Consider the following 11,920-nt stretch of genomic DNA (forward strand, 5'->3'; position numbering starts at 1 on the left):
ATCAATTCCAACTTCTCCTAACATCACGGTCTTACCAAGTACACAGTAAGGCTGCATTAGTTCACATCATACATTCATAATCAGTTCAAGGAAGGTAGAAAGGTAGAGTAGCTCCTATAAAAGTCTACCCTCCCACCCCAACTGACACACACACACATAATATACATACTTAAAACAATGCAGCCTCGAAATATTATTAAAAGATTAAGAAGCAGTTTGGCAAGAGAAAAGGGGGCTTAGGAGAGTGGAAAAAACTACATGTTTTTGCTAAAGCGGGAGACCAGTGATGCTGGCCGGAAAACGGGGAATTGAAAGTACTGAGGGAGCAGTGCACATGTTGAACGGGCCAGGAGAAGGTGAGTGGGAGAAATAATGAGACTTGTGAAAATCATAGAATAAATAAAAAGGCAAAGGATAGAAAATGAAACCCTGTCTCATTTTTTTTTTTCAACCAAAGAACAGACATCTGTTTTTCAAAAGGACAAAACAAATTTCACCTGGCTAATAAACTGACTTCTCTTCAAAAATGTGAACAGTGAAGAAGCAACAACAAAGTGGTTTAATCTGATCATGATTTCTGAAAAATATCTAACTTGCACATTATGTTCAAAAGAACAATAGTCTTTAGAGTTTCAGAGGGAAAATTGGCTTCACTGCACATTATGAATCTGGAAGAGGGGAAGTGAGGGGGGACCTTTGTAGTGTTTTCATACGAAGATGATGCAGCCTGACCCCTAGAAAAATAGCAAAAATGAGAAGAAAAAGGAATTTTCATCAATCTAATACAAAAGGCAAAGACAGCAGCACATGACTGCTGATAAGGAAGGCCATAATAGCATCATATACAAAAAGAGACACCTAACAGTTATCCTAGGAGGAAAGGGGAAAGGAGGGAGAGAGAGAGAGACAGACAGAGAGAGAGAGAGAAAGAGAGAGAGAGAGAGAGAGAGGGGGGGGGGGGCGGATAGAGAGGATGAGGTAATAATCATGCTGTAAAGTACAGTCCCATAAAAAGCACCTCCCACCACACAAAGGTCTTTCAAAGAGGCAGTATATGTAAAGTTGGACACAGTGAAGTAGGAGAGCCATGAAGACCTTTAGAGACCAAAGTCCAGGAATTCCCTGCGTGGGCTTCAAACCACTGTGTCACACACAGCAGCCCAACAAGCTTCATACTGATCTAACAGAGGAGTAAACCAAGAGACGACAGATGGGTCTAGATACAAAAAAAAACCCATAGGTTTCTTTTTCTAAAATTGTACAAACATTGGTATTAATTAATTAATCACTACCAGCAAAATGCAAACTCTCATTCAAGACACTACCAATGTAATCCAAACAGGAGGAACAAGACAAATTTTTTTTTACCCATACAGGTACTGTAGATCAACAAGAACACCTTTCCTCGAATAATAGATATACACGAGTTACTAGGGAAAAGAACAGTGAGAGAAAAGAGGAAAAATACAGTTTCAATAAAATAATGTTCAGATCAACAAGCAAGAACACCATGACAAATACATGTATGATCCTGAGAAAAATCACCAAAAAAAATGGATGGATACTAACAAAAACTATGATTCACAAAGGAAAACAATATAAATCAAAGTTCTCTTCCAATCTCATTCTCGAGCAGCCACAGCATCTTAAATCAGAGATCAGTGGGCACTTTCTTTGACAATACACAGCATTAGTTTGGTTGTAGAAGTACATGTACCAGTAGCCTACATACTGAATACTGCTCAAAGGCTGTTTGTTATACAGTGAACCTAGCACCTAACAAAATCCGGTTCAATGAAATATAAGACTCAAAAAAATAAAAGAGGATTTATAGCATTCACCTAAAACAATTTTAAATTGACATATTTTCCTCAACACCACTCTTTAACGTTCACCTAAAAAACTCGATTCAAGAGAGGGGGCCAGTATTTTTGAGACTCCCATGGAGTATGTGGAGACGTCTAGACGGATGAAATCGACAAGCTTACACTGAAATGTCAGGGCAGGGCAGTGTCACCATCTCAAAATGAGCAATTTGTTGGCAAAGCTACTTAAGTCAGTTATTTTAGTGATCCTGTGTATGCATTCAAAGAGCGGTTTTTTAATAAAGGCCCCAAAGAGAAAACTTTCTTATTACAGAGTCAAGATTTTTTAAATATATTTTTGTTGGTCACAGGCCTGCAGAAAAGCCATGCAAAGTTTCGTGGGCATAGGAAAATTCCTCAATAAGCTAGAATTTTGTTTTACGCAGTCAGACGAAAGTGAACAAGCTATGACAAGACAGTTTGTCCGACAAGTAACAGTAACAATAAGTTGTGTCTTTGTGATTTTTTTTTCCTCCTTAAAAAATTCAGATTTAAGAAGTCTTGAAGCCCATCAAAAGAGGTTAGCAAAACAGAAAGAGACAACACGACAAGAGTGAGCGCGGAGGTCACACCCCCTCCCTCCATTCTTTCAGTCAGTGACCAGTGAGGTTGAGAGCTCAGCAGCACATCCGGACTGTCAAGTGGGTAAAACTAACTTTAGAGTGAACAGCATCAAATGTCTCCTCACGCTACCTCCAGTACCAGTGAGAGGCCCAAATTCCGTATTGGTTAGTGAGGTGAGGTGAGCTGTACTGTAAAGGAGGGAACTTAAAAATACTCCAAAAAATTAACTAAAACAGACAAGAGAGCATGCTGTTAAAAGGAAATTGTGGCTGGTTTCTATAATAATAGCCAGTCCAGTTCTCAGCTTTAGCAGTCCCAACTCGTGTGCATTCACAATGGCACCATAGGAAACAAGACAGTTTTCAAAGATAAAAAATAAACAGCACATGATTGGGGAAGTTGAAAGAGGGCACAAAAATTTTTTTAAATTCTTGTAGAGAAAACAATAAAGGAACCTGGTGCCAACAGGGCTGGTCTTTCCAGCATGCCAGCACATTCCATATCATTTTAGCTTTAACTTTCTTCATGTTCACGTGAGAAGGGAGGAGAGAGAGAGAGAGAGAGAGAGAGAGAGAGAGAGAGAGAGAGAGAGAGAGAGAGAGAGAGAGAGAGAGAGAGAGAGAGAGAGAGAGAGAGAGAGAGAGAGAGAAAGAGAGAGAGAGAGAGAGAGAGAGAGAGAGAGAGAGAATGAGAGGAAACGAGGGGGGGGGGGGGGGCAATTTCTTCGCACTGGAGAGCATTTCATTTCACTCACACAAGTGAAAAAATAAATTCAGGTTGTAGGGAAGGGAAAAGTTCGTGCTCTTACACATATATCTAGATAATAAACACTCAATAAATGAAATAAATGCATTTATAAATCTACCCATTGCTGTTACAGGCAGAGCACACGATAAACCAGACCAGAACATTCAGTTCTGATTTCAAGATATATTATGGAGAACATATTGTGAACAATTTCAGACCACATTTTGGCCAACATTTTAAATTTTTTTTAGACAAGTGCAAAAGTTTTTGCCCTCTCTCTATAGATTAGGATATAACTTAGAACAATATTACAGTGTCATGTAATTCCAAGTCATAAGCAACAAAAGGAAGTGCCTTCATTTCAGATGAATTCTTGATTTCCGTCACAATGACCATGGCAAGATGGGCTAGCTTTAACCGGAAATTGTCCTAAAATTTCAATTTTGGAGGAAAAAGAAAATGTCAACAAAAAAAGAAAGGCAACTTATCTTCACATGTGGGTCCAGTCATGAAACTGATCTTCCTTTTTTAAGAATGTTCTCAAAATTCACATCCCTGCGGTCTTGACCAACTTTAACCGCACAGCTGGAGCGAAAGCCCACCCACACTAAGGGGTCACTCCCCTTTACTCACAGACCCATGGGAGCACGGAGTAGTCCCTACATGTCACAGATAAAAGAAACATTTCAGAAATACCTCCCATCTTTGCCATATATGAAAACACCATTATTCCACAATGGGGTAAACCTTTAAAATTGAATGCACAGACTATCTTGTAGGTTATACATGATATAACTTCATTGCTGTGCGCATGAGCGACAGGCTGAGTTCAGCACCAAAAAAATTTGTAATCAGATCTTTCTAAAAGAACCAAAAATGAAAGAGAAGAACTGTTCTTCTGTTGGTGACCAAAAGCTTTAACACATTATGTGTCTTGACAGGGTAAGAAAAATAATGGACTTATAGTAAGTCTGCAAGAATAAAGAAGTTTCTCAATAAATAAAATAGAACCGAGTTAGGCACCAACACCAACATTCCTTCAGTAACAGGAATCAACCAGCATTAGACATGGATTACAACATTCAACATTCAACCTAGATTCCAAAGTCTGCACATGCTATGTTTCCATTCTTCGAAACTCCACCCTTGGTAATACGAAAAGGAAACTAGCTGGTAAATTCTCTCTCACCCTGTGAGCTTAAAAGACTGATGTATGTCCCTTTGGTCAGGGAACAACAGAAAAAAAGGTGAGTGTGAGGGAAAACATTTTCCAATAAAGCTATTTCAACAGATGAAACTAGTTTCTTAAATTCTCTTTCTTAATATTTAAAAATATCTTGGAAAAACAATGTTTATTATAGATGAGTCTCTTCCTCATCTTCAGTCATTCTAGTTTCCAATGCCTCTTAAAATGGCTAAAACCAATGAGGACAATGAAGAGTTTTTGATACGAAGAGAAATTCTATTTTTCAACATTTCAAAACATTTTTAAAAATTTACAGGGCTTTAGGAAAATACTACATGGAGATAAAAAAATTGCATATATCTTGAAAGTTTTCTTTTTCTTTCCACCATTCTGTTGAACTGCCTTCTTCAGGGTGGTAAAAAAAGATAAAACATTTCATTTTTCAGCCAAATGATCCTCATTCTCAAAAGTTTTCAAATTAAACAATTGTTTACATCTCGAAACTTTAAACTTTCACTATTTTCAGTTCATCTGCTAAAAGAAATTTTGAGGCACAGCATAAACGCTACAACTTCTGCTCAATTCAATTTCATTCTTAGTAATTTTATAAACCCTGCAAGAGGGCTTCTCAAAGGGTGTAATGCGTAAACAAATAAAAACACCCTTCATATACCAGACTTACTTAAAAGTAAGGAACCTTTTGTTTTAAAACTGCTTCTCTTTCAAAGCTTCCTCATGATGTCCATACGACAAAATATGACAAAACGTATAAAAATCCAAATGCCAGCATGTTGCATGTTGCATCACCCTTTTTTAAACATATGTTCGGGCATAAATACTGCAGACATGTTATTGTCACAAGGCATTTGTTGTTCTATTGCACAAGTAATCCATATCTTCTACACACATAAATCCCATGTACACCTCCCATATTGCTCACCTGTAATTACATCTGAGGCAACTTTGAGACAAAATGGTAAATAGAAAATGTTGATTACATATTCCCATTCAGAAAATCCTGTATTTATACACTTTCAAACACTTCATTATCATACCTTGCATTCCTCTCATATCAGACCATTCACACAATAAATAGACCAGTAATTTTCACCATTGCTGGATACAGCTGTACAGAACTTTTTTTTCACAGGTTTAAAAATCATAAGCCTTGGCCCCACACTAGAAAATTTTTAGCCTTGCTGTACCAATGACTTCAAAGTCAACAGGTAAGAGTAAGACTTTTAGAGACAAAACTTATGAAAAGAAAGACTTTTAAGAACAACTGGCTAGTCTTTAAGAGCATACAGGCAGTCACTGAACGAATGTCTTGATGAAAAACACAAAAAAAAAGCTGCTGCACCACGGTAGAGAAGGTACTTTTTCACCAAAAAAAGTCAATGCAAAAACAACACATCAAATCACAGCCTCTATAAATATCGTCCCCACAACGTAAAGGCATTGTTTTCAATGTTCTGAGGCCAAGGCTTAGTGACCTCTTTTCCCATCCCTTTTTGTTACTTTTTTTTTTTTAAATTTTCATATTAAATCCACAGACACATGATATACACAATGGGCACAGGGTGTAAGGGCAACAGTTTACAGTGAAGCATTACAAAACATGATTTGCCCGAACCCAAATACATGATAGTATCAGGCACTTTTCGGCAAAAATGTAATATCATTCACACAGGAGAACTTTTTGATTGAGAATTCATACTTATGGTGAATACATTCTACTCAGACAATCACTATCCTTCTAACGAACAATATGGCAAAAAGGCATACATTCAGCAACTCTCTTCTCCATAGCAAATGAACAATTTTTGTTCAAATTGGGTGAAAATTCTGAGCTATTCACAATGACTTATTGATGATTATCACAGATATGTGCAGCGTAGACACTCTTCTTCACTTCTCTAGCTCGCAACTGAAAAAATGTAAGAATGAACGCTCACTGAGGATATGAGAGTTCAAACCAACATTAGCTGCTTGCTTATTTTTCCTTTAGCCTCACCATCTTGTCAAGAGCAGAGATTTCATCAGTTCAGGCAATAATCATAATGATGACACAGCAATATATCTGATTTTTTTTCCTTACAAAGGAAAGATGGCAACTTCCAAAACTAATAACTACTAACATAAAGACTTTTTCAGAAATACGTCCCAAAGGAAGTTCAGAAAAGGGACAAAACTTCATTTCAAAACTTATTCTATCAAGCAATCTTTTGACTTCAACAGAGTCCAGGAAGAACAAATTGTCCCCCCAATATATAACATAACAAAATGTTCCTTTCATATCCCCCTCAATCCCAACCCAAGAGATCACATTCACCTTCCAGTGGAGTAGAGCTACATGAACAGATATAATTCAAAACTAGTCCGGAATACATTGTGGTAATATAGACAATTGAGTGCCTGGACTTCCTCAAAACAAGCACACATTCAACCAAACTTCAGAGTCATATACACCATCACAAGGTCTTGTCTGATGACCACAGCACGACTGATAGGTTTCTCAGGTCTGACCAGATGAACATACATGAAAATGCTGTCAGTTTGAAGGGGGACAAAAATCACACATGACTAGATATTAAACAGTTCAGATTTCTGAAGAAGACAAACACATATATTGCTGTTTCTGTGTTAGTGCAATATTTTCCTCCAAAACACCTTTCAACATTTTTTTTTTGGAAAAAATTATCCAGTCCCACTAAATATGGTCACTGTATGTGAACATATTTAGACTTTCCAAACTGTTCAAAGATAAATACATTGAAAATGTAGAGTGTAATATTTCTATCAAACGGCTAATAAAACACAAATGTAACTGCCCCCAGCCAAAAAGAACCATAATGAAGACCACAGACTACAACTCAGAGCACTAGAGAAACCAAACACGTCAAGACTACTACAATTATTTATGAACGTGTGTAAGACTGTCAAAGAGAAATGGAATGATAAAGTTGCTTTACAACTTTACAAGAGAATATCAAGGAACAAAGCTTTCATGTGAATTAATTTAAAGCTGACACTGGGGCAAATGAATGGAAAACTCTGATTCAAAGCTTAATATACCTTACCTTAACAAAAATGAAATGTGCTGTTCACACGTTCAATGATACTTCTTACACACACCAATTATTTACTGTACCAGTCTAAGCTGACAATACTATGTGTTAAGATATAAACATAAGCACACAAAAAATTTAAAGAACCATAAATCTAGCAACTACCTAATAGCCAGACAGTATATTATTAAATAGAATCAGGTACGGTTCAACTCAAAATACGTTATGCTACTGTCATTCTATGACAAACTTATTTTAAAGCTATAGCGATCGTTCCCTTGGGAAATACCACGTCATTCTCTATCTTTTGCTTTAAATCTGTTCAGTCTCATTTGCAATTCAAGAAAGTGATTTTACAGCAGCAATCCATATCATATGAATTATACCATTCTAATTTGCTGAATATGTTCCCGAAGCCAGAAAAATAAACATGTTCAATAGACAACATTGAAAATTTTTCTCAGAGAAAAGCACACAACCAGCATGTACGTTCTGAAAAGTAGCAAATAAACCTGTCATGCCAATTCTATGCTCTTTCTCTGAACCTCTACCATTTAGAGCCAACACTGATCACATTCAACTTGGAAGATCAATTGAGATTTCAATTTTTTTTGTCTTCTCTTATACAAGATCTGGAAATGTTTTGCATGTTGAAGAAAGGACAGAGGATAATAGACATTAACAACAAACAATTTTTAATTAAGTATTTTCAGCAAGTGTATTTACTTGCTGCATCCTTTACACAGGCAAGTAGTTCCACGAGTGATGAGCATTCTTTTTTCAACGTTCTCCAGGTTGAAATTTTATTCAGCAAAAAAGAAATGAGGACTCAGATCTTTGAGCACTGCAGGCAAGGTCTAGGGTCCAGCTTCATATACTGAAGAAAAAATGAAAAAGAAATTAATATTTGGTTTAACCAACTCTTTCAGACAAAACTTTGGCAAAAGAGACTTGACCTATCCAAAAGCTTACACCCAAGCCAAATTCTACCTTTTCGAATTCATTATTTCCCACCACTGTGAACAGAAAATGAAATGTAAAATGTACATATATTGGCATATTCATATATCTTATGCAATGTCTGAACTCTAATGAATGAACTTCCGGTAGAAGAAACCTGTTATCGGCAATTGCTGAAAAATAATTTGATGTTGAAGTCGTCGTAAAGGAATATGCCCTAGCCGCTGTCAGCGGCTCACCAGGACAGCAGTTCCGACCGCGAGCGGCTTGCCAGAGAGAAAGACAACTAAAGACACAAAATGTATGTCTCATGCAGTACAACGATTTAACTAAACATGAGTCCCCCCCATCAGAAATCAGAATTACGTGCATGGCTTGACCTAGCTTGGGTGCTATGATCTGAGGAAAACTTAAAATATGTAATACAGTGTTTAATTGCCATAGACACAGGGAAAGACATGAAGAAAAATTCAGTGTCCTTTCAAAATTAGACTATTTTATCTCTCTCAAATAGGATTTGGCTCAAGATAAGTCAGGCTATTTAGAGGCAGCATAGAGAACTGCTGTGACATGTTGTTCTTTTAAAATAAAGATTTCATTTTCAACTGAAAGCCAACAACTTTCTGTTCTGTTAACAGTACAGTCAAACCTGCCCTGACGGCCACCTCTATAAGACGGCCACCTGCACAAACGGACACTTTCCATTCCCCCCTTGCGTTTTTTCTAGATAATTTAACTGTGTAAAACGGGCACCTGTCCAACGCGGCCGCGGCCACCATATTTTAACACACAACCCCTATCACACTAAGCAATAATACTTGTCTAAGACGGCCACCTTAGTGACTCCATTACTTTTTGTCATAAATTGTGCATTGGCCCCTAGCGTTGTAGGTGAGCCGTCATAATCCAATCACCTGTCATTGTCGTTAGGTAGTCCCTCCAACCGATCATGTTGCGTAGGCCCCTCCCACTGTTGACCAATAGCTACTAATTTTCAGCTGCTGGTGAGGTAAGCGTGTGATCCCTCATAACCCATAAGCCCCGCCCAGAACTCTTACTCTAATCGTAAGTGAGATGAGTGGTCACTGTTTATCCAGTCTGTAACAAAGTAACAAAGGACGTCAACATGAACTTGTGACAGAAGCGTTGCTCGTTCTCCAAGTGGTGGCGACCCGTGTGTTTGTTTAAACATGGCACTCGGTCTTCCTTGTCTGATGCATTTCGTTTTATTGTCACCCTTGTGCAAAATCAGCAACAAAATAAAAATTACTAACAAAATACAAACCACCACCACCACCAACAACAACAACAAAGCGGCTACTTTCGATTGGGACCTCGGATGGGAATGGTTTGTTTTCTTCATCTTGATCAGTCCTGCCTAAGACGGCCACCTGTCTTATACGGCCACTTTTCTCCTTGACAATGGATGGCCGTCTTACACAGGTTTGACTGTATATTTAAATATTAAAATGGCATTCTTTTCAACAACCCCGATGCAAGCTTAGGCTACAAACTGAACATATTATCTAAAAAAAAAAAAAAAAAAGAGGAGTTGGAAAAAAAGGTATGTCGTTGTGGTGAAATCAAGCTCTCGTCAAAATATTGAAATTGAAGAAAAAGGCTTTTTTTTTCAGCCCATTGGGCAATTTTATCAAAATTATTTGTATTGATTCAACAACTTTAATGTCCAATTAAAAACACATTCTAAACAATTGAATAGTGATAAATACCTGGAAAGACTTTGTACAAACTTAAAATAAGACGTCCTGACTTAACACATGGCCTTAAGTTTATGCAAAATGAAGGACATCCTGCCCTCACCCTCACATCACAATCCTTGCCCTGTTCCAAAACACAATCCCTTTTTGCAAATGCACTGGGACGCAATGACAGCACACTGTGTGTCCCAAATAAAGGTGGGCTTTTCTTACTAGTAAAGCAGATTATGGCCCCGATTCGAGGGGGTTGAAAAAGACTTCTCCCTAACTAATGAGGGCCGTTGGGTAAACCAGCTTTGACACTTACCTTGGATGAGAAAAGGGGCACTGAGAACCTAAGCGACAGTTGTTTTCCAGCCAGCCAGAGCAAGTCTGACCACGAATTAAGTCTCTCTCTGCAAACCCTCCTGTGAAAGAGCAACAGAATCAGAAATCCACCACAAAATTATGTATTGCTATGCTTAATTTTTTTCTGAGTGCAACCTACTTATCACTTTTAGTTGAAGCTTATTCTTGCTGCAAGGAGATGCATGCACTGTAACAAGCAGGAGAAGCCACAAACCTTGAGGCTTTATAATTAGATGCCCATGTACACATCAAATCAAAACTTGCCACCAGGCCACTTTTGTCAGACAGGAAAAGACACAGCATATACCTCAAGAAAAACACAAAAATCAATTAAATGGTGCTGTCAATCCAGACTTTTTATGAGGCATGAAAACACAAAGAAAATGCACAGATTTATCAACACAGCTGAACAGTATTTGATCAAGCAATTACAATTAGAACAGACAGCCAGTATCTGTTAGTATCTAGCGCTCCTTTCCCTTGAATTCATTATGAAAGTCAAATGCACTACAAGGGACATCAAAGAAAGTCCTGCATTTGCTTCAAACACCGCATTTCAGCAGTGCTTCATCCATGACAACAGTATATTGGCAATGGCAGGAAAAAAAATTCTTTGCCCCTAACCTGATTTACAAGCTGCCATATTATTATTCATGCCAGTTAAAACAACAAATAAGTTCATGAAATTTTTTTAAAGTATGAGGTAGTGGAGCAGACTGTCTTTGCTCTAGCTCACAAGTTGTTATGATGTTATTTAAAAGAGATCAAATCTTTTGATTCATTCAAAAGTCTGCTGAAGTCGTTTCTGTTTTTAAATAAATAAGATAGGGTTAAACAGCCTATCGGAGTCTGTTGAACAGAGGATCCACCCCTGGAAAGTCAAAAGTCCTAAGGACAGATGCACAACGAAAGGAGCAGGTCACAATAGAAGGAAATTCACTAGAAGACGTTGAATCCTTCTGCTATCTCGGGAGTATAATTGACAGAGAGGGAGGAACATGTGCTGAAATAAAGTCCCGCATTGGAAAAGCACAGGATGCTTTCATATCTTTGGATTGGATTTGGAAGACCAGAGATATCTCACTTCAAACCAAGCTGAGGATTTTCAATTCAAATGTGAAGTCAGTCCTGTTGTATGGATGTGAGACATGGAACGCATCCCAGACGTGCATAAAGAGGATCCAGGTTTTCTTGAACAAGTGTCTAGAAAGTTACTGAGGATCAGATGGACAGACAGGGTCACCAACGAGGAAGTGTTGAGGAAAACAAGACAGATCCCAGTCAGAGATGAGGTAGGAAGAAGGCGGTGGCGATGGATTGGACATACTCTAAGGAAGTCAGGCAGCTGCATAACAAAGAAAGTGTAGAATTGGAATCCACAGGGTAAGAGATCAAGGGGAAGACCGTGTGGAACCTGGAAAAAAATCACAGAAATAGATGTACAGAAAAGTGGTAAGACGTGGA

General features: G+C 38.0%; 1 protein-coding gene across 2 annotated transcripts in view; it reads right to left on the reverse strand.

The window, feature by feature from the left end:
• Positions 1–3,417: 3,417 nt before the first annotated feature.
• Positions 3,418–11,920, reverse strand: part of LOC101860219 — a 32,517-nt gene continuing 24,014 nt past the window's right edge. For both annotated transcript variants that reach the window (XM_005090369.3, XM_005090370.3), the window contains exons 10-11: positions 10,416–10,515; positions 3,418–8,307 (exon numbers count right to left, since the gene is read on the reverse strand). In XM_005090369.3, the coding sequence (XP_005090426.1) occupies positions 8,301–8,307; positions 10,416–10,515 (107 nt within the window). In that variant the 3' untranslated portion in view covers positions 3,418–8,300. The remainder of the gene's footprint in view (positions 8,308–10,415; positions 10,516–11,920) is intronic.

This window comes from Aplysia californica, unplaced genomic scaffold (assembly GCF_000002075.1).
Source record: "Aplysia californica isolate F4 #8 unplaced genomic scaffold, AplCal3.0 scaffold00016, whole genome shotgun sequence".
NCBI classification, from domain to species: domain Eukaryota; kingdom Metazoa; phylum Mollusca; class Gastropoda; order Aplysiida; family Aplysiidae; genus Aplysia; species Aplysia californica.